At 43.3% G+C, this 22,383-nt stretch overlaps 1 protein-coding gene across 1 annotated transcript in view; it reads right to left on the bottom strand.

Moving 5' to 3' along the window:
• CASQ2 (calsequestrin 2) overlaps positions 1 to 21,663 on the bottom strand; it is a 65,403-nt gene extending 43,740 nt beyond the window's left edge. Inside the window, exons 1-2 of the mRNA XM_032249635.1 lie at positions 21,144 to 21,663; positions 1,299 to 1,383 (exon numbers count right to left, since the gene is read on the bottom strand). Coding sequence (XP_032105526.1) covers positions 1,299 to 1,383; positions 21,144 to 21,377 — 319 coding nt within the window. The 5' untranslated portion in view covers positions 21,378 to 21,663. The remainder of the gene's footprint in view (positions 1 to 1,298; positions 1,384 to 21,143) is intronic.
• Positions 21,664 to 22,383: the final 720 nt, after the last annotated feature.

Genomic DNA, 22,383 nt, shown 5'->3' with positions numbered 1-22,383 from the left:
TCTGTAATTTTCCAGGATAACGGACTTTTATGTGCCTGAAGGCATTTATTGAACCACCACTAATCTTTTTTTTTCCTGTACTTACTGCTCCAAATCCAATTAACCTTTCTTCAAAGGTCCTGTTTTATAACCTGCTATTTTTTTTAATAGCCACTCTTCACTGATCATGCAGAAAAAGCCAAATGGGCAGTACACGTGTGTCAGTGTGTGAAAATCAGAGGAGCAGGCCAGGAGTGGTGGCTCACACCTGTAATCCCAGCATTTTGTGAGGCCAAGGCAGGCAGATCATTCAAGGTGAGGAGTTCAAGACTCGCCTGGCCAACATGATGAAACCCTGTCTCTACTAAAAATACAAAAAAAAAAAAATGAGCCAAGTGTGGTGGCGTGTGACTGTAATCTCAGCTATTTGAGAGACTGAGGCACAAGAAACATTTGATTCCAGGGGGCAGAGGTCGCAATGACCCAAGATCACACCACTGCACTCCAGCCTGGGTGACAGAGTAAGAAGAGACCCTGACTCAAAAAAAAAAAAGAGAAAGAAGGAAGGAAGGAAGGAAGGAAAGAAGGAAGGAAGGAAGGAAGGAAGGAAGGAAAGAAGAAAGGAAGGAAGGGAGGGAGGGAGGGAGGGAAAAGAAAAAGAAAGGAAAAGAAAACCAGAGGAGCTACCCATATTCTCTCTCTTTGAGATCATAGGGGTGCAAATCTTAAAGAGCACTGCACTTAAGCATGACATATTGACACTAGAGAGTACAACTTCCATCATGCGGTCACTTAACTAATCCTCACCCCCGTCGTCCCTCTCCTCCTCAGTGATAATGCCCAGCTGGAGTTTAGCCTTGAATTTAAAAAGCACTGTTACCCTGGCATTATTACTATTAATACTGTCTTTTGTCGGCTGCTTCAGTCGCAAAGCAACGAAACAATATGTGATGAAAGAAGAGAGTTTTCTAACTCTCAGAGAGATCACCACAGTGGTGAGGTGAGAGAAGCTGGCTCTTTAGCTTGCTGTAGAAGCTGAAAGTAAAAGCTAGACCCTTTAGCATCAGTTTCTCCAGGAAGAAGTCCTCTTCGTTGTACTGATGCAACAACCTCTTACATGATTAATGTGAAACCATTCAATTCAGGCCTGTGTTTACTTTTATAAAACCCTTCTCCAGCCAAAGATGAACGAGTGCAAGATTATTTGATACATCTTTAAAGACAGTCCAGTCATGCAAGAGTAATTACAACTGTACTATTCTTTTTGCAAGACACATTCGTTTCTTTCCCACATACTGTGTCTCAAAAATCACACTTACCCAGTTTCTTGGCAAGCTTGGCTTCTTTCTTGGCATCCACCATCACAAAGCCTATAGCTTTATGTTCAAGGACCTGGGCCACAAGCTGAAGGAACAAATGGAAAGATAAGTGCGCTAAGGGCAGAAGGATGGTAGAAAATATTACAGGATTACGATCCTCATATATCAACAGAAGGGTTTTTCTCTATACTATTACTGTGTGACCAAGTCAAACAGCAGCAAAGGAAATGTATTCTTGTCCCCTAAGGAGAAGGATGATTTAGGAGAATGCTGAGAATCGAGGAGGAAAAATCTGAGGAGCAGACCTAAGACAGAAAATTTGGAAGAATATATCCACTATTACATACCATTTTCTGCCCTTGGAGTAGATAAAATCTGGATCGGGAGAGAGAAGAATCAGGAAGGAAGCATGGATGCCTGACAAGAGACCCTGAGCCCTTCTCTAGCTGCCACATGTACCTGGGGTAGAGCAGGAGCACAAGAGGACCTAAGAATAAAGGAGTCCTATGTCCTCAATACCCAAGCATCCCCTCCCCTTCCCCATGCCTGGGCTTGTGAAGTAGGAATGCTCACTGGGTGAATAGACCTGAGACATCCTCTCAAGGTTTCCTGCAGCACATTGAGACCAGCAGAGTATCGGGGGTCGGGGGTTTGGCTCCAAAGGCCAGAAGGATGCAGCAGCGTGCTAGATGGACAGATAGCTGAAAACTACTCTGGGTAGACACCAGCGTATATGATGACACCAAGCACAAGGCTGGCATTATGTTAAGCTTCCTGAAACGTAGATATGAGCAAGTTGGGCGTACTTGCTTACTTCAGGACTGATATCTAACTCTTGCCATCTGTTTGAGCAGGGGCTTGAAATGGAAACAGAATGGAGATGCTACTAGACAGATCATGAAATATTAATACTGCTTTTTTTAAGTTAAACTTTAAAAAATGATAATTGTAGATTAATGTGTACTTGTGAGAAATAATACAGAGAGCTATCTTGCACATTGCAGCTAGTTTCCCTCAATAGTAACATCTTGCAAAACAGAGGTACAACGTCACAAATTGGATATTGACATTGATACAGTTAATATACAAAACACTTCCATCGCCACAAGGATCCCTCTGTTGTCCTTCACGGTCAGACCCACTGGTTTGTGTCCCCATCCCCTCTTTAACCCTGGCCAACCACTAATTTGTTCTCCATTCCTATAATTTTGTCATTTCAAGAATGTTACATAAATGGAATCCTATAGTATGTAACCTTTTGAGACTGACTTTTTTCACTCAGCTTACTTACGTAGAGATTCCTCGAGGTTGTTGCATGTATCAGTACGTCATTTCTTTTTTATTGCTTTTTATTTTTATTTTATAGAATTCTATGGTATGAGTGTACCATAGTCTGTTTAATCATTCACTCATTAAAAGATATCTGGGTGGTTCCTGGTTATTGCTTAGTATGAATAGAGCTGCCGTAACCTTTGCGTATAGGTTTTTGAGTCTTAATTTCCCTGAGATAAATATCTAGTAGTATAATTACTGGGTCGTATGGTAGTTACACATTTAGTTTTTAAAGAAGCTGCCAAACTACTTTTCAGAGTAGCTGTATTGTTTCACCCTCCCATGAGCAAGGTATGAACAATCTAGTTTTTCCACATCTTTATCAGGACTTGATAGCATAACCATTTTTCATTTCAGTCATTCTGACAGGTATGTAGTACTATCTCATTGTGGTTCTGATTTGCATTTTCCTAATGGCTAACAATGTTGAGCATTTTTAAATGTGCTTATTTGCCATATGTATCTATGAAATGCCTGTTCACATCTTTTGCTCATTTTTTAACTGGATTGCTTTTTGGTTGTTGAATTTTGAGAGTTTTTTTTAATACCGATCCTTTTTCAGATATATGGTTTATAAGTATTTTCTTTCACTCTATAGTTGTGTCATTTCATCTTCTTTTTTTATTTGACAAATAATAACTGTACATATTCATAGGGTACACAGTGATGTTTTGATTCATGTAATGTATAGTGATCAGATCAGTGTAATTAGCATGCCTACCACCGCAAACATTTATCATTTTTTGTGTGTTGCAAACATTCAATATCATAATTTTTTCATCTTTTTAAAAAAATTTTGAAAAATTATTTTATTACTTTTATTGGCTGATAAAATTAATACACATTGATAACATATCATTTTTTTCTTTCTTTTTTTCTTAATTGTATTTGGGCTCTTGGGTACATGTGCACATCCTGCATCCTGCAGGATTGTTGTATAGGTACATACATGCCATGGTGGTTTGCTGTCTCCATCCACCCCCACCACCTGTCGCCTGCATCAGGCATTTCTCCTGGTGTTATCCCTCCCCATCCTCCCTGCCCCCTCCACTGTCCCTCCCCACCCCTCCACCCCCTACCTATCTCTGTGAGATTGTTCCCTTCCCTGTGCCCAAGTGTTCCCATTGTTCATCACCCGCCTATGAGTGAAAACGTTTGGTATCTGGTTTTCTGTTCTTGTGTCAGTTTGCTGAGAATGATAGTTTCTAGATTCATCCATGTCTCTACAAAGGACACGAACTCATCATTTTTTTTGTTTTTTTTTTTTTGAGACGGAGTTTCGCTCTTGTTACCCAGGCTGGAGTGCAATGGCGCGATCTCGGCTCACCGCAACCTCCACCTCCTGGGGTTCAGGCAATTCTCCTGCCTCAGCTTCCCGAGTAGCTGGGACTACAGGCATGCACCACCATGCCCAGCTAATTTTTTGTATTTTTAGTAGAGACAGGGTTTCACCATGTTGACCAGGATGGTCTCGATCTCTTGACCTCGTGAACTCATCATTTTTATGGCTGCATAGTATTCCATGGTGTATATGTGCCACATTTTCCTTGTCCAGTCTATCATCAATGGGCATTTGGGTTGCTTCCAGGTCTTTGCTATTGTAAACAGCATCACAATGACCATACATGTGCGTGTGTCTTTCTAATACAACAATTTATAATCCTTTGGGTATATATCCAGTAATGGGATTGCTGGGTCAAATGGAATTTCTATTTCTAGATCCTTGAGGAATTGCCCCACTGTCTTCCATAATGGTTGAACTAACTTACACTCCCACCAACAGTGTAAAAAGCGTTCCTATTTCTCCACATCTTCTCCAGCATCTGTTGTCTCCAGATTTTTTAATGATTGCCATTCTAACTGGCATGAGATGGTATCTCGATGTGGTTTTGATTTGCATTTCTCTGATGACCAGTGATGATGAGCATTTTTTCATGTTTGTTGGCCGCATATTTGTCTTCTTTTGAAAAGTGTCTGTTCATATCCTTTGCCCACTTTTGAATGGGTTTGTTTGTTTTTTTCTTGTAAATCTACTTTAGTTCTTCGTAGATTCTGGATATTAGCCCTTTGTCTGATGGGTAGATTGCAAAATTTTTTTCCCATTCTGTTGGTTGCCGGTTTACTCTAATAATTATTTCTTTTGCTGTGCAGAATCTTGAGTTTAATTAGATCCCACTTGTCTATTTTGGCTTTTGTTGCCATTGCTTTCAATGTTTTAGTCATGAAGTCCTTGCCTGTGCCTATGTCCTGAATGGTTTTTCCTAGGTTTTCTTCTAGGGTTTTTATGGTGTTAGTTCTTATGTTTAAATCTTTAATCCATCTGGAGTTAATTTTTGTAGAAGATGTAAGGAAGAGGTCCAGTTTCAGCTTCCTGCATATGGCTAGCCAGTTTTCCCAACAACATTTATTAAACAGGGAATCCTTTCCCCATTGCTTGTTATTGTCAGCTTTGTCAAAGATCAGATGGTTGTAGATGTGTGGCTTTGCTTCTGAGGCCTCTGTTCTGTTCCATTGGTCTATATCCCTGTTTTGGTACCAGTACCATGCTGTTTTGATTACTGTAACCTTGTAGTATAGTTTGAAGTCAGGTAACATGATATCTCCAGCTTGTTGTTTTTGCTTGGAATTGTCTTGGCTATGTGGGCTCTCTTTTGGTTTCATATGAAGTTTAAAGTGGGTTTTTCCAGCTCTGTGAAGAAGGTCAATGGTAGCTTGATGGGGATAGCATTGAATTTATAAATTACTTTGGGCAGTATGGCCATTTTCACAATATTGATTCTTCCTAACCATGAGCATGGAATGTTTTTCCATCTGTTTGTGTCCTCTCTTATTTCCTTTATCAGTGGCTTGTAGTTCTCCTTGAAGAGATCTTTTACATCCTTTGTTAGTTGCATTCCTAGGTATTTTTATTCTCTTTGTAGGAATTGTAAATGGGAGTTCGCTCATGATTTGGCTCTCTGTTTGTCTGTTATTGATATATAGGAATGCTTGTCATTTCTGCAAATTGATTTTGTATCCTGAGACTTTGCTAAAGTTGCTTATCAGGTTAAGGAGGTTTTGGGCTGAGATGATGGGGTCTTCTAAATATATGATATTGTTGTCTGCAAATAGGGACAATTTGACTTCTTCTTTACCTAATTGAAGGCGTTTTATTTCTTTTTCTTGCCTAATTGCTCTGGCTAGATCTTCCAATACTATATTGAATAGGAGTTGTGAACAAAAGTTTTCAATTTTGATGAAGTCCAGTTGATCACATTATTCATTCATGGATTATACTTTTGATGTTAAGTCCAAGAACCCTTTGCCTAGCCTCAGATCCGAATTCTTCTCCTATTTTTAGTAAAAGTTTTATAGTTTTTCATTTTACACTCAAGTTCCTGATTCACTTTGAGTGAATCAAATTTAAGACAGGTTGAGGTTCCTTTTTCTATTTTTGCTAACAGATGTTCAACTGTTCCGATATTTTTTTGTGAAAAGGCTGTCTTTCATCCACTCAATTGGTTTTGTACCTTTGTCAAAAATCGGTTGACATATTCATGTGGTTCTATTTGCAGTTTCTCAATTCTGTTCCATTGAGAATCCATATACTTGCTCTATATGTCTGTTCCTGTGCCAACACCACATAGTCTTGTTTGCAGTAGCTAGGATCAAGTATAGTGAGAGCAGGTAGACTATCTCTTTTCACTTTATTCTTCTTTTCTGAAATTGCTTTAACTCTACTAGCCCTTTAGCATTTTTGTATAAACTTCAGAATAATTGTGTTTCAGAATAATGTATACATACAAAAAATTCTTACTAGAATTTTGGTAGGAATTGCATTAAATCTGTACGTGTGACATACTGAAATAATGCATGTAAAGTGCTTGGCACAGTTCTTGGCATGCAGTAAGTGCTTAGTAAGCATTAGATTTTCTTCTTACTTTTATGAGAGTTGGCTAGGGTTCTGGATCTTGTGCCAATTCAAAAATACCATAAAGCATGGCAATGGAAAGAGAGCAATCATTAATTGAGAACCTACTGTGTTAACCAAAACGTGTAAGACACATGTCAGCTTCAAGGACCTTGAGGCTTGATGGAGGAAACTCATTAAAAAATAGCTCTGGGTGCTATAGGAGTAGGACAGAAAAATAAGAGCTGTGGAGACTTAGAGAGTTCGTGGGCTGGGAGGTCAAATCCTGCAGAGCCTAGTGGGCTGTGATAAGCACTGTGGATTAAATTTCCATGCACTCAGGATGAATCTAAATCCCTAACATGGCCAACAATGTCCTGCACTCTTTGTCCTACCTATCTTTCAAGCCTCATTTGGGGTCACTCTATTTCTTACTTAATACAATTGTCTTTGGCTCCTCAAAACATCAAACCCGTTCCTGGCTCAGGTCTCTACACAGGAACACCTCCTTCAACTGTGCACTCAAACCTGAGGCCAGTGGAAGCTTCAGCTGCTTGCGGGGATGCCTTGTTCTAATTCACACAAAGGCACCAACACATACTCTGCTTTTACACACACCCGTCACTCCAAATAGAATTCCCTTTCCCCAACTGTTTGCTGGTTTCTGTTTTTTCTGAAGTCTACATTTAAATGTCAGTTCCTTAAAAGGCATTCCCTGACTCCCAATCTTAATTTTTCCCTTGTAACCCTTAATCGTAGCACCCTGTGCTTTTCCTTTGCAACCATTTCACAGTTGCAAGTGCACATGAATTTATTATATGATTCTTTGTCCAGCAATTGTCCATGTTGTAGCCTGTAAGCTCCATGTCCGTGTCTGTTTTTCTCCCATGCTATCTCTAGCACCTAGCATAATATCTGAACAGAGGAAATCTAAAAAGAAAACAAACAGTAGTTTCTTCAGTAGATGAATGAATGAAGACAGAGGCTGATTAGAAAAGGGGAGGCCAGCTAGACCTTGGAAGAGGACTGTCGGGTAGGCGGAGGGGGGCTGAAAGGGCATCCCAAGAGGAGGAAATGGTGTAAGCAAAGGCTTGCAGGTGGGAATGTGCAGGGGTGTGCAGGAGAACAGGTTGGCCTACCTGAGCAGTGGGCTTATTTGAGGAGCTGAAAGAAATCCCATGTTAAAATCGTATTAGAAAAAATGTGTGAAGGACTTGACTACTAGGACTGGAAGCTCTAGTCTAGAGCTTCCAGATTTGGGGGTTGTCTGAGTAGGAGAGTAATATGACTTAAGTTGAGTTTGGCAAGAGTAGATCTGAGTACACAGAGCAGACAGAAAGGAGAGTGGAAAGGAAAGGCCACCAGTTGGGAGGCTGATGTCATAGTCTATGTGAGAGATGTCTCTGCTCTAAGACAGTGTCAATGGGAGAAAAAGTGGCTTGTGCAGGTGATGCTACAAGTTGAGAATCAGCGAGACCTGGTAACTCTTCCTTGGCTTTGGAGAGAGAAGGAGAGAGACCAGAGAAGAGGGAGGAGGCAAGATGGTTTGTTTCCCATGAGGAAATGAAGTGGAGGACACAGTGATGGCAGAAGGGCATGATGGAGCTGGGGAAGCTTCTCAGCATGGATTCAGACCCAGAGAGTTCACGGACATGGCCGTCCAGCCCAGAGCCAGAGGTGCTGATCTAGGGCTCAGGTGAGAGGTCCCGTGTGAGAGGTGAGGGCTTGAGGACAGGTGACATCTGTGGGAGGCGAATGTGAGAGAAAGCCACAGGGTCAAGGTCTGTCTGTGTCCGAGGGAAGAGCAAGAAGCCTGCCCTGGAGGCAAAGCAGAGCTGTGGGAGAACTGGGGGCAGAGAAAGGATCCTGGTGTCATGACTCCAGAGTCACAAAGAAGCAGGTGGTCATACCAAATGTTGCAGGGAGTCAAGGAGGGTGGGACCCCCATCTCAGGACTGGGAAGTCATGGGTGACCTTTTAGAGAAGAGCTGGGACAGAAGCCAAAGCTGGGAGTTAAAGCGCGGGGTGAGTGGCAAGGACATGTTAGAGCAGGTGTGGCTCACTTATTCAAGGAGACACAGGAGCGAGAGGGGAACCCTGTGCTGCGGGACTGCCCCTGGGACTCCCAGGGCACCACATCCAATACTTCCGTGGAGACCCCACCCAACCCAGTCTCTTCATAGGACTTACCAGCTCTAATCCAGGGAAAGAAAGGAAGAAAGTTACATTTGTACTATTTCCCAAGAATTGTCTTTGTAGAGGAGAAAGACTAATTTACTACACAGTCAGAGGGAAGGTGGGGAGGTGGATGGTCATAAAGAAAAAGGAGGTGGTTACTTGTTGAAGGGAAGTGGGTGACAATTTCTTTCTGCAGGGCCAGAAATCTGAAAAAAAAAAAAAAGTTGAGCCTGGGGGAAAATGTCACAGATCTCTGCTCCAAGTGAATGTCCCTCAGGCTAGTCATTAAAAACACCCTGGCTGCAACCCTGCTCTTTTCATGTAAGCCAAGAGCCAAATGGCTGTTTGTACCCACCGTCCCTCATGCCATCTGGCGACAAGACAAGCAATTCAACAACTGTGTGTCCTCCCCTGAAACCAGAGAGCTGACGTTTCTCTCCGGTAATCTCCTGTCACTTTCTGCCGCCCTCAAAGTAGGCCTGAGCTATGTATAGCTGGGCGGTCGGCATGTGACGCACTCATGGAGGAGGCTGGCTCAGTGAAAGGACAGCTACTTTATGGGATTCAAGCGAGTAACGGGGGCCTCTTAGGTCTGGAATGGGTGGCCTCTGAAAGGGCTTTCAGGGAGAGGGAGGCTGTTGATTGTTTTTATTGGCATTTTGGACTCTCGTATTGGTCAACACCAAGGAAGCGACCCAAGGGAAGATGCTATGTATTTTTGCCCACCCCACAATTCCGAAAGGCTATATAACAACTAACAGTAAAAAATAGCACTCACTGAGTGTTTACTATATGCCAGCTACTGCTTCAACTGCCTTACAAGAATTATCTTATTGAATTTCTACAAAACCCTCATAAGGTAGAGGCTTGCAGGAAGAAATCGAGGCACAGAGTGGTTAGCCAACTCACCTGGGGACACACAGCACTTAAACGACTCAGCTAGGATTTCGACCCTGACACTCTGGCACTCTGGCTCCAGAGCCCAAACTTTCATCCACTATATTTCGTTCCTATACCTGGGCCTCAGAGGGACCTGGGCACAAATCCTGGCTTTGCAACTTACCAAATGTGAGACTCTGGACAAGTCACAACTTACCTGATCTTCAATTTCCTTATCTAAAAAAATGAGATCCAATCTCACAGGAGTAACATGTATACAAGTACGTGGTGAAAGTTCCCTACCAATTAACTACAGGGCAAATCCCACTACACCGAGTCAGTGGTTTTAGAGCCTGAGTGTACATCAGCATTCCCTGGAGGGAGCTGGTGAATAGATTGCTGGGCCCACCCCAGAGTTTCTGATTCAGCCGGTCTGGGATACGACCCAAGACTTTGCATTTCTGCCCAGGTCCCAGGTGCTGCTGGGGCTGCCGGTCTTGGGCCCACACAGAGAGCCATTGCTCTCCCACAGTCTCTAACATAAAATCACAATCTTTTACTGCATAGCATTTTGCCATATCCAAACTGACAGAATGAGGGAGGCTGTCCCTGAAGGCCAGGTCTGTTTTGTTTTATCCAAAAATATTATTGCAATGGAATTTTTAAAAAGTGAATTTGACATGCGGCAAGGCCTGCCCTTTTCCAATTTTTCTCAACAGAATTCTGTGCCCAAGAGCTTGAGAAAATGCAGTCTGGAAGCCCAGGCCTTGACCTCCTCTGGTAGCCCCTCCCTCCCACTCTCCTTGGGAAAAAGTTCCACATGATACTCAGTGCTTTCTGGGGCTAGAGAGATCGTCCCTTTTTAAACTAACTTTCAGTGAAGGTTGATGAACCTCATTTTAAAAAGGGGATGTGGTGCTTCCTGTCATGGAGAAGCCTCATCAATGTAAAATAATGATTGAATGAAGAGATCTTTGACTTACTGCTTCCACAGTGCACATTGAAAAACAGAAGAGGAACCTGTTTCTGCTTGGCTGAAGTTTCTGAAATGTCTGACTCGTGTTTATTTTAATAGCATCTGCTAATGACAGCAAATACCATGGATAACTAACTCAGGTGGAGAGTGGGAGTTTGCGATGCTCTTTCACATACACAACGATTTCAGGAGCAGCCCTTCACTGAGCATCAAGTGTGTGCCCATCTCTTCACACATGTGACCTGTTTTGTCTTCTTAAAACTCCTATGAGGAGGGTACTGTGGCTTATATTTTATAAAGGAAGCACTCAGCCTTGAGGAGCTAAGTGACCCACCTCCAGTCACACAGCTAGTGCAGGGACTCAAGCCCAGGTGGCTCTCACTCCAAAGCCTGCGCATCTCACACTGCTAAGCGCTACTGCCAATAGTCATCTATGTGTTGCATTCACTTCTTTTGTGTCTGGAGGATGCTTCACTCCCTTCATAAATCGGTGGTGTGTGGTTGAGCTAACAGTTAGACAGCCAGGGTCAGAGTAATTGTGTGTGTTGTGTAGGTAGAAGCAGGTGAGCATGGGAGGGAGTACCTGTTGGCTCTCCTGGCCACCCAACTCACGGCAGGTGGTGAGGAGAGGCCCCTGTCTGGCTTGGGGCACCTGGGCAGCAGGTGGGAGATCCTGGAGCCAGCACTCTGGGCACACAGAAGCAGCTCTGGCCTGCCCAGCCCATCACATTGCAAGATGCCACACTGGCCCCTTTCCTGCTTGGCTGCCCAAACAGAAACAGCTTATCTGGATAATTCTGGCCTACCACATCCAGTTTATAAAACAGGGAAGCCTTAGGGGCTTCTTAAAAAAGGCTCAGTTCTTCAGGGGGCTGGCTTTCTGGGTGGAGTAAGTCATTTTGAATGGGCGCTAAGGCTAAGCTGAAAATCATGTGAAAATACTCCACACCGACCTGTGAAGTTCAAACTGTCAGAGAGTAGGGCTGCTGAGTAAAGAAAAATCTTGTGATTTGGAATCAGATTTTATTTCTTACTTTTAATTGTACTGCCTTATATCATAATAACCCTTATAATATTTCTGCAGTGGTGACATTCATGGTATCTCATGTCCCCATTTTAAAATTTGTGGCTCTTGGGGCCTGGTGTGGTGGCTCCTGCCTGTAATCCCAGCAGTTTGGGAGGCTGAGGCCGGTGGATCACCTCAGGTCAAGAGTTCAACACCAGTCCAGCCAACATGATGAACTATGTATCTGCTAAAAATACAAAAATTAGCCAGGCATGGTGGCAAATGCCTGTAGTTGCAGCTACTCAGGAGGCTGAGGCAGGAGAATCACTTGAACTCTAGACACAGAGGTTGCAGTGAGCCAAGATCACGCCACTGCACTCCAGTCTGGGAGCCTGGTAGCATAGCGAGACTCCATCTCAAATAAATAAATAAATAAATAAATGTCTATTTGGGGAAGGAGGTCTACCTCAGGAAGGTGATGAATAGGTGGCCTATTTGGGCTTGCACAATACTGGGGGCTTTGGAGGTGGGAGTAGTGAGAGGAGGTCCCAATGGTCTAAAAACTTCTGAATCAACAGTGTATTTTCCAGTTCATGAAACCTCTATTTCCTTATTAATTCCATAGGTGGAAGGAAACATTTAACTATTATCAACTAAATCCATGCTTTTACAACCAGCATTTCTGTTCTTTTACCGTCTCACTCCATAGCCTCACCTGTATTACCCATATGTGCCCAGCGACCCTCCACACTGAATTCGGCAGCACTTGGGCTTCACAGAGAACTGTGGTTTCAAAGCGAGCACCTCCTGAGACTGTGTGGACTCTACGTGAGGCTTCATTCTCCAAGCCAAACCAAAATAAGCCTGACCTCACCTAATTTTTCAGAGGGGAGCAGGTGTGAATTTGGAGACTGCCATCTTTGGGCAGTGAACAGTTGGAAAAAATACCTGAATCCTGTGTGTGCTATTCCCTGCCCAGTGTTCCCACACGGCTCCATCTGCAGATTCACTCAACTCCAGCAACTTCATTTTGCCTTCCTCTCTTGGGGTTTGGAAATGCAACCACTGGGATATTTGCCAGCGCTAAATGGGTTTCGAACAAGGGTCAGCCTTATAAAGCTTGGAGGTTTCTGCCCACCTGTATGTATGTTTTGGGCTCAGAGTCCCATGATTAAAAAAAAAATCAATTTTACCCATATTTTGGTGGGATTAAGCAAGCGTAACAAACAGGTTCCTGAATCTGGCAAATTCAACCTCTTTACAATTCTACTCAATACTTTAAAATTTTTAACTTAATTTGAAAAAGAGATCAAGGAGAAATATATTTTCAGCATAAGCAATTTATTTCTAATTCTTGACCTTTTCCTTCTTTCCCTCTCCAGCCATCCATCCAGCAAACGTTTATTAAATTCCAAGTGCCAAGCAACAGCCCATTGGCTCACACTAGTCATTTAGGTTCAACACATAGTCCGGTTGTACAATTTCATGCTGCTCAAGTGTGAGTGAAAATCCAGAGTACAAACTAAAGACATCTGTCCCTTTATAAGTTGGCACACTGCTTACAAACATGAAGCAATCCCTTTCAGCTGCTCCTTGGCATAGTGGAAGGAACATGTCATTTGAAACCAAATAGGTTTGGGTTCAAACCCTGTTTCATGATCTAATGTCTTACAGCTTTGTGATTTTCAGCAATTTTTACTTAGCTCTCTAGCTCATTTCTCTGTCTGTAATGTGAGAATATGTTGTAAGAATTAAATAAAATAACATATGTAAAATCCCATATTGGCACGGTTTATGGTAAGTTCATAATACATGCTTTTCCCGTCTCTTCCTTCCCCTTCTCCTCATTCAACATTCATTCGACAGATACTGTTGAATACCCACTGAGTCAGGCACTGGTTTAGGTGCTGGGGTATAGCAACGAATAGAACAAAGTCCTTGCTTTTGTGAATGTCACATTCTATAGGGGGTGCTGTAGTTTGGAGGCCTGTCCTTCCAAATCTCATGTTAAAATTTGATCCCTAATGTTGGAGATGGGGCCTAATGGGAGGTCTTGGGTGTCATGGAGGTGAATCCCTTATGAATAGATTAATGTCCTCCATGGATAGGGCGGTGACTGAGTGAGCTCTCACTGTGTTAGTTCCTCTGAGAGCTGCTTGTTAAAAAGAGCCTTGCACCTTCTTTCTCTCCTCTCTCTCTCTCTATCTGTTACTTCCTCTGGTGCCATGTGATCTCTGCCTCTTCACCTTCTGCCACGAGTGAAAGCAGCCTGTGGCCCTAGTCAGATACAGATACCCAATCTTCAACTTTTTTCAGGCATCAGAATTGTGAGCCGAGTAAACCTTTTATTCTTTATAAATTACCTAGTTTCAGGTATTCCTTTATAGCAACACAAATGTACTAAAAGAAGGGGTGTCAGACAATATGCAATATGTCAGATAAGTACTATGTAGAAAAGCACAGAGGAGGGTGGAGGAGGTGAAATGAGTGCTTGGAAAAGTGTGATAACAGGTGGTCAGGGAGATAACTTCTTTGATAAGGTGACATTTCAGCGTAAACCTAAAGGAAGTGAGTTCTTCTCAGCAATAAAAGAGGAACATCTCCTTAGGCTCCGGGGCCATTTCATCTGCATCTTTGTAAGTGCTATGGTTTGGATGTGGTTTGTCCTCATCAAAACTCATGTTGAAATTTAGGAGAGATCCCCTGGGCAGGTAGTATGTGGGTGGCAGCAGAGCATCCAACAGCCTCTGTTGGTGAGCTAAAGTGAGGCTTTCTTAAGCAGGAAGAGCAGAAGGACCCCACCAAGGGTATACTAAGGAGCAGCCTTAGACCTTGAACTCTAGTTGCAGCCTGTTGAAAAACTACAGGAGCAGCAGGTCGACCTGGTTCAGCTTCCAAGATATGGCCATTTTTGTGCCAAGACTCCAGATTCCTTGCCTGCTCAAGGGACCTATTTCACTCTAAATGAATGAACCAAGTTTTACTGTTCACAATCTGAAAAGTATTGCTTGTTCCTTATCTGTACATTCACGGATTCATTTACTCGTGCAAAGGTTATTGAGTGTCTGTTAATAGCAATGACTATTTGATAAATGAATGAGTATTTCTATTCAGGGATCTATAATACTTGTTTTCATGTTCTGAAACACTCACTAACTGCCTGAAAAAAATCCCCCATAGCTTTCCTTAATCCAATAAATGCATATTCATTACAGTTTAGTCTATTTAGTTGCTATTCACCCCTCTCCACCCTGCCCACCAAAACACATATACACGGCTAACAGCATCAACCTATAAGACATGTGAATAGGAAATGAAAACTGCCCAGAGGTCCTAAACTGAGCTCTGAGGTCCTTGCATGTCTTTTTCCTCCCTTCCTTCTACAGGTGATTTCAGTGGCCATAAAATTGACTCTATGTAAGTGTGAGGCTCACCAGGAAAAAGCTTTCATCATTTTCTTTTCTTTCCTTCTTTTTCAGGTTGGAATGCTGGACTCCTAGCACTGAAGTGGTGTAGGGGAAAAGATAAAGGTCTTGGAGTTAGGGATAAGATCTGTGTTAAGGCAGAAGGGGAAGAGGAAGGAGTCAATGATTCCTCATCCCAGGCTGGGTGCAGGGCAGAACCGTAATGCTATGTGTAGAGGGCTCAGGAATTCACAACGCGGAGGCCATATTGCTGATGCCTGGCCAGCTGGGGCTCCACTTGTCACGTGGTCATGTGACAAGCCCATTCATTTAGTTGTGTTTTTGAGTCACAAGGAGTTTGCTTTTGTTTTGTTTTGCTTTTCGTTTTGCTTCCCCTATTACCAAGTCTGCCTTTAATTCAGTTTGCTCTCATGAAGCTTCTCATCTAGAGGGAAAAATACAACCCATGTCTCCATGGGGAAAAACAGTAAGGTAGAAGGGATTAGAAGGAAACTGGAAGTACCTCTCAAAGTGGGTGAGCCTGAACCATGGCTGAAAATGGGGCAAGGCCTAATGTAACAAATGGCATTGAAGAGGTGGTTGAACATAGCCGACACAGGCTCAGCAAAGCCTTGCGGAACAGAGAGAATGCCAAACAGGGACACATCGAGAGAGACCTGTGACTACTGGCAAGTCACTCCTCTCCAGCCCCAGAGAGGAGGAGTGAATAAACGATAAGAGGAGGAGTGAATAAAGCTGGCTGTGAATAAGCAAGATGGCAATGCATTTCCAGTCCCAAGCTCCCAAGCCCTGGTTTCCTTGGTTTGTAAACATGGGGTTAGCTGCCTTGTGTTTAGAATCCTGACAAAATGAAGTGTGCGGGCTGAATGATGCCAGCATTTGTTAAGCATCTTCTGTGTGCCAGAGCTGTGCTCTTGCTGGGCAGCCTCATTCAATCCTCACAACAGCACTGTCATCTCCACCTTACAAATAAGGAACCCAGGTCTATCTGATCTGGAAGCCCGTGTTAGAACATGCCATCTCTCAAGCACTTCAACCTCAGGGAAACGGCGATGTTGAAGGGCTTTCTCTGGCAATATTTATAGGATATGATAGGAGAGGCAGCTTGCACAGCAGTTTCAAGGAAAAAGAGAACGCAGGAAACAAAGCAGCAAGGAGAAACTGAATTCCCTGCCCATATCCTCTGTCTCTGAGTCCTGCAATGCTAATGGAAGTTGGCCACTGTGGTGTGACTAAATTTACTATCTTGGCGGAAGCTGCAAGAGACAGCATGCAAAATTGCAACTCCCTTTATAATTGGTGTTGACACCCCAATAGAAAAATGAGAAAAGGCATAGAAAAATAATTTATGGAAGAAAAAAATATATAAATGGCAAAATAATTTTATGGAAGACTTCAACCAGAAATCAAAGAAATGTTCATTAAAACAATGAAAAGATAGATAAAGACTTTTAAAACTCTGAAAGTTGTGTCAGGATCCAAACATAGGGAAATTATTTTAAAAATGTGGATAATGATACTGTGGAATACTATGCTGGCATTAACACTGCTGTTTAATAATATAGAAATACAATATATGGAAGTAAGAAAAGCTGGAAATGAAATTCTGTAAATGGCATAATTCTCAATTGAAAAATGTATATTTATGTATGGAAAAAAATACTGGAAAGAAATCTACCAAAACATTATCTATGCTTATTTTGATGTGGTTATTTTTATTGCCTTTTAATTCTTTTTCACATAGTCTGAAATTTCTAAACAAGTATGTGCTAATTTGTTGATGAAGAATACCCAACCAGGAATCAGAATTACCAGCTGTTTAAGTCAGGATTACAGCTATGAAATGAGGAGTTCAGATCAGCCTAGATGGCTCTCATGAACAAGCATGTGTAGAATACCTGCATAGAGCTGTGGACCATGCACTGACCCTTGGGCCCTCCGGAGCTGGACTCTGGCCCGATTGGAAAGCACAGTTTGAGCCTGGCGCTTCCTGGTGTCCTATTACTTGCCTTTTTCCTGCTAAGCTTTATAGACCTTATCTTCTCCCGCTTCTCCTCTTCCCCCCTCAAGCCCTGTTCTCACGACAGAATTCAGACTCAGGGGATGTAAGCAATTGACGACATCTCAAAGGCTCCCTCTCCCATAGGAACTTGACTAAGTAGGGAAAAAAAATCTTACCCTAAAGAAATGAGGCTCTTTTTGCCAAATTTTAAAAAAAGCTACCAGGTGGAAAAATACTTGAGAGCCATTAGAATCTTTGTTTTTTTTTTTTTTTTTTTTTTTTTTGAGACTGAATTTCACTCTTGTTGTTCAGGCTGGAGTGCAGTGGCACGATCTCCGCTCACTGCAACCTCCACCTCCCAGGTTCAAGAGATTCTCCTGCCTCAGCCTCTCGAGTAGCTGGGACTACAGACATGTGCCACCACACCCAGCTAATTTTTCTAGTATTAGTAGAGAAGGGGATTCACCATGTTGTCCAGGATGGTCTCGATCTCTTGACCTTGTGATCAGCCCACCTCAGCCTCCCAAAGTGCTGGGATTATAGGCGTGAGCCACCATACCTGGTGAATCTTTGCTATTTTGCCAATAAATTCCTACGCATTTCACAAACCAATTCTGGCTCTTCCTCTTTCCTCTACTCTCCCTGAGAAACTTATAAGTTGTTCTGTTGTTATGGCAACCTCCCTGCACTGTAGCTTTTTGTTTGCACGTCTTCTGTGTTCAGCTGTGTGCCCCTTGAGGGTCTCATTTTCCCGTATCCACAGCATCTACCCCAGGGCCCAGCATAAAGTAAGTGGCAGATGCATGACTAATTGAATAGCATTTCAGGTGCCCCTCATCAGGCAATGACCTCACTCTGTGAATGGACCTGTTTTGGGCTCTTTTCATTGACATCCCTTAGAGATGCAGACAAAATACATGTGACTGACTACAGTGTCCTTGGAGTTTCTTAGAATGGGTGGCCTTAGTGTGAGGAGCTGTGAGTTTCTAATTCCTAGAAATTCTCCAGGTGTCTCAACCTGGGAATGTCAACTCCTCACTGGCGAGCGAAATCAACTTCATAGGTTGAATCAATTTTTAAAGTGAAATAGAAGAGAAGAGAGCAGAATAAAAATAGAAAATATTTTTTTTAATTACCCAAGTAATAAGTATTGTTTTAGGCCGGGCCCGGTGGCTCAAGCCTGTAATCCCAGCACTTTGGGAGGCCGAGGCGGGTGGATCACGAGGTCGAGAGATCGAGACCATCCTTGTCAACATGGTGAAACCCCATCTCTACAAAAAATGCAAAACATTAGCTGGGCATGGTGGCACATGCCTGTAATCCCAGCTACTCAGGAGGTTGAGGCAGGAGAATTGCCTGAACCCAGGAGGCAGAGGTTGCAGTGAGCCGAGATCGTGCCATTGCACTCCAGCCTGGGTAACAAGAGCAAAACTCCGTCTCAAAAAAAAAAAAAAAAAGTATTGTTTTATGAAATTTTTGTTTCTGGTGTGTGTGTGTGTGTGTGTGTGTGTGTGTGTGTGTCTGCGTATACTAGGTCATAGTGGGTTACAATAAAAAGTGTCAGAAACCACCTTCCTAAGCTGCAAGAGGGAAGAGAGCCACCTCCCTTGCAGCCATTTGCCCATAGCTGAGACCACACTGCCTGACGGATGGACACTAGAAACTGCCTCCTCTTTTCCCCCCACCCTCTAACAGCCACAGCCCTGGAAGTGGGCAGACTATTTTTCTTAGTGCAAGTGTGGGGTCTAGAGGATTAAGAGGACAAAATAGTTGTTTTGACCATGAAGAAAGCTTAAAGGCATATTCACTCTTTCCACTCATGGACTTCCTGGAGCCATCTTTTTCCTCGAGGCTGCACCGGACAAATCTCTCAACAAAGGTCTGCCCCTTCCCCACCTTCACTAATGGACCCCAGACTTCCTCCTCAGTTTGGGCTTTTGCATGAACAGTGCCTCCAGGCCATGTACTTCTTGGCCCTGCTGGTGGGACAGCTGGCGTCATCAGACCTGGGCCCAGAGGCTGAGCAACTCTGTTTAAGGAAGACTCTTGAAATCATCTTAAACAGGCTACCCAGAAGCCCCTTGGGCATTTTCACACTGATTTCAGGAGCAGTGCAGTGTAGGTATTAAGTACAACAGCCTTCACCTGCAGTAGCTGTGTGACCTTGAACAACTTAGCCTCTCTGCTTCAGTTTTCCCATCTATAAAATGGGATTGGTAACTGTACCTACTTCACAGAATTATTGTAAGGATTAAACAAGCTAATACCAAGTGCTTAGAACAATCCTGCACTTAGCATTTAATAAACATTATTATTATTTAATGAATTCTTAAGCCTGCATGATAGTTCTTATTTTTCCATATTTATAGATAAGGAAATGAGGCTCTGAGAAATTATATAATTTGCCCTGTGTCCTGTGCCTAGTAGAGACAAAGTCAGAATTTAAATCCAGATATCCTGACTTCAAGTTCTGTCTTCTTTTTCTCCTAATGATGCCTCACTCCAGCTTTAGCAGCCTAAGGGGCATCAAATTAACTCCTGTGGTGAATTTACCCCATCAGTTTCTGCTGGGCCTGGCACCCACCCACATGTGAAAAGGGCACTCTTGGATCAAAGGTGTCTGGAGGGATGGTAAGCCCAGGGGAAGTTCCTGCTCATGATTTTGTATAGTCTTTGGGGACAGACATACCTGGGGGAGCGAGAGAGAGAGAGAAAGAGAGAGAGAGAGACAGAGAGAGAGAGAGAGAGAGAGAGAGATGGATGGATGATAGAAAGAGATTTCTTTAAAAAAAAAATTAGAATCAGAAATCAGAATGTCCTTGCCTGTGCTGGCCACCCAAAGGCATTCTTTTAGAGTTCTAGGCTAACTGGACAGTGATGAGCATATAGGGGAGAACCCTGGTGCCTTCAATTACATTTTCATAACCATATCTCTCAGTGACTGAGTATGGCAGCTTGAGATGAAGATATAACGTACGTGTTGGTGTCATGGGCTAAGCACCAGCCAAGTTCTATGTCCTGTTCTTTCCCAGCCTGCGATTTGCTCTCTTCTATAGTGTAAAGGCTTAACAACTACCTTGCTTTCTCTTTTCTTGCAACCCACAGAGAGAACCGAACTTCCACATTCAGCACTCCAAAAATACATTGGAGATGTATTTTTGATGTATTTGGGATAGTTTTGCTGGATTTTATTACAGTCTATTTTTTTAAATCAAATCCACATGGGTTTTATATGATAATTCTGTTAATCAAACTATTTCATCAACCTGAGTTCTCTGATTGTGCTGGATAATACGCTGTAATTCTCAAGTATCCCTTTCACAGGATTGCACCTGGGCTAGGCATGGGGACTGATGAGGCATCTTGGTGCCCACTAGCATTCTTGGCACCCTCAGTTACCCTTAAAGTGTAAGCCATCTTAAGCTGTCCAGGAGGAGCTGCAGAAATAGTTTCTGGAGCACTCACAAATGATTAGAAAATGGACCTCAGTGCCAGGTTACAAACAGGCAGGCCATATTATGCAGACAAAATAAGAACTGACTTCAGCTCTTCCCTAAAGTCACACCAAGAACTTTCTGAGAAAAAAAATCATATAAATGAATATGCCGCTCAGAAGATCTGCACATAACTACATTCTGCAATGCTGACTGACAGCAAGTCATGAGAGAGGAAAGTCATTTAGTGATATTCTCCATCTGACCCATGGAGAGAGGCAAGGTCAGGTAACTCTGGTCTCTCCAGGATCCTGGGGAGATTTGAGGGAGCAGAGTGGGCACGCTGAGTGAAATCCACAAGTAGTCCCTGGATTTCATTGCAGCCAGTTTTAACAACAGTTTCTACATTCTATCTGGGAAACACTGGCTGGGACAAGGGCCCTTGAAAAGTCAAGGGGGCCATATGTGAAAGACTTTACATCAGATCCATCATAGCGCAGCCCCTTTGATCCTCTTCCTATGAAGAGTTTGGACCCACCCCTCATTGTTCACACATCCTGGCTTTGTGACAAGAGCATCTGATTCATGTGAGGCCAAAATGAAGCAGACTTCAGTCTATATTCTCTGCACTCTCATTCCCACATCCCAACCCCTGGCCAAAGGCATTCCCTCAGCACCCGTACCCGCGGGGGCAGCGCGGACAGCATGCCCTTTGATTACTCACTTCAAGCACGATTTCCTTCAGTTGAAACTGTTTTTGCGCGACCTTATCTGAAGACACCGGCTCATGATAGTAGAGGCAGAGCAAGTCATATTTCTTTAAAACCTGCTTGAAGTTCTTCTCGGAGAGACTTACCACTCGGTCCTTCCCATCATATGTGGGGAAATTAAGCCCCTCTTCTGCCCTGCAAGAGGACAGCAAATAAACCCCCACAATAAACAAGTGAGTTCTCTTCATTTGGGAAAAGTTTTGTTTCTCGTCTCCAAATAGGCTGTGTGCAGGAGAGAGGACAGAGAGGACAGAAGACTGCTAGAGGCCTTGTTGAGCCAAGCAGGGAGCAGACAGACTGATTTTGTATCTCTTCTTTGCCCTTCCTGGGGCCGAGAAGTGACTCTTCACCTCCTTGGGTCCAGCCAGCTCTGGAATCGTGGGCTCAGGACAAAGAGCAGACACACACATATACACACCACACACACACACACACACACGCACGCGCAAGAGTAGAAAAAGAACCAGGCTAGGGAGGCTGGGAGGCCAAGCCCCAGATACCTTACATAGCTCTGCTCAGCCTCTGTCTCATTAGGAACTCCATTTTTAGGATGCAGTTGTTTCAGGCTAAAAATAAATCATGCAATGAATAAAAAAGTTAGATACCACACTGTGGAGGGACTCGCTGATAGTCTGTCAGAGTGGTAAAGAGGGAAGAGGCAGGAGAAAAAGACAAGAATGTGCATGCAAGAAATAAAGAGGCTAGAAAGGCCAAAGAAGGAAAAAACTTGAGAGAGAGAGAGGGATAAGGCACTATGGCGCCAATAAGCGAATGGAGAGTTGGAACACTCACGCATTACTGAATCGTTAAATCACCCCAGGGAGGGAACTCAGCCTGTCCTCTCATGGCGGTTGCTCACCCCTGCCCCTCACTGCAACATGGAACAAAACGGAGCCCTGAGGTGGACTTCTTCGTGTTCTACTCCCATCTTTTTCTGCCTTCCATCCTCTCTTCTTAGAAATCCTCTGCCAGCCACTGGGTGAGGGGTTCAGGGACATCCTGCTGAACCCAGCTGATACCAGAAGAATCTGCTGTCATTCAAATACAGTGAAACAAGGTTCAGAGTTCAAATCCTACTCTGTCTTTTAACAGCTGATGAACTTTGGAGGGTCACTTGCCCTCTCTGATCTCAGTTCCCCTCTATGTAAAGTGGGGCTGAATATAACCATAAGGTTTGAAACACGTAGGTGGAAA

The sequence above is a fragment of the Sapajus apella genome, unplaced genomic scaffold (assembly GCF_009761245.1).
Source record: "Sapajus apella isolate SASKATOON/1434 unplaced genomic scaffold, GSC_monkey_1.0 scaffold69, whole genome shotgun sequence".
NCBI classification, from domain to species: domain Eukaryota; kingdom Metazoa; phylum Chordata; class Mammalia; order Primates; family Cebidae; genus Sapajus; species Sapajus apella.
Note: the sequence above shows the minus strand (reverse complement) of the source record. Positions and strands in the feature narration are given on the sequence as shown.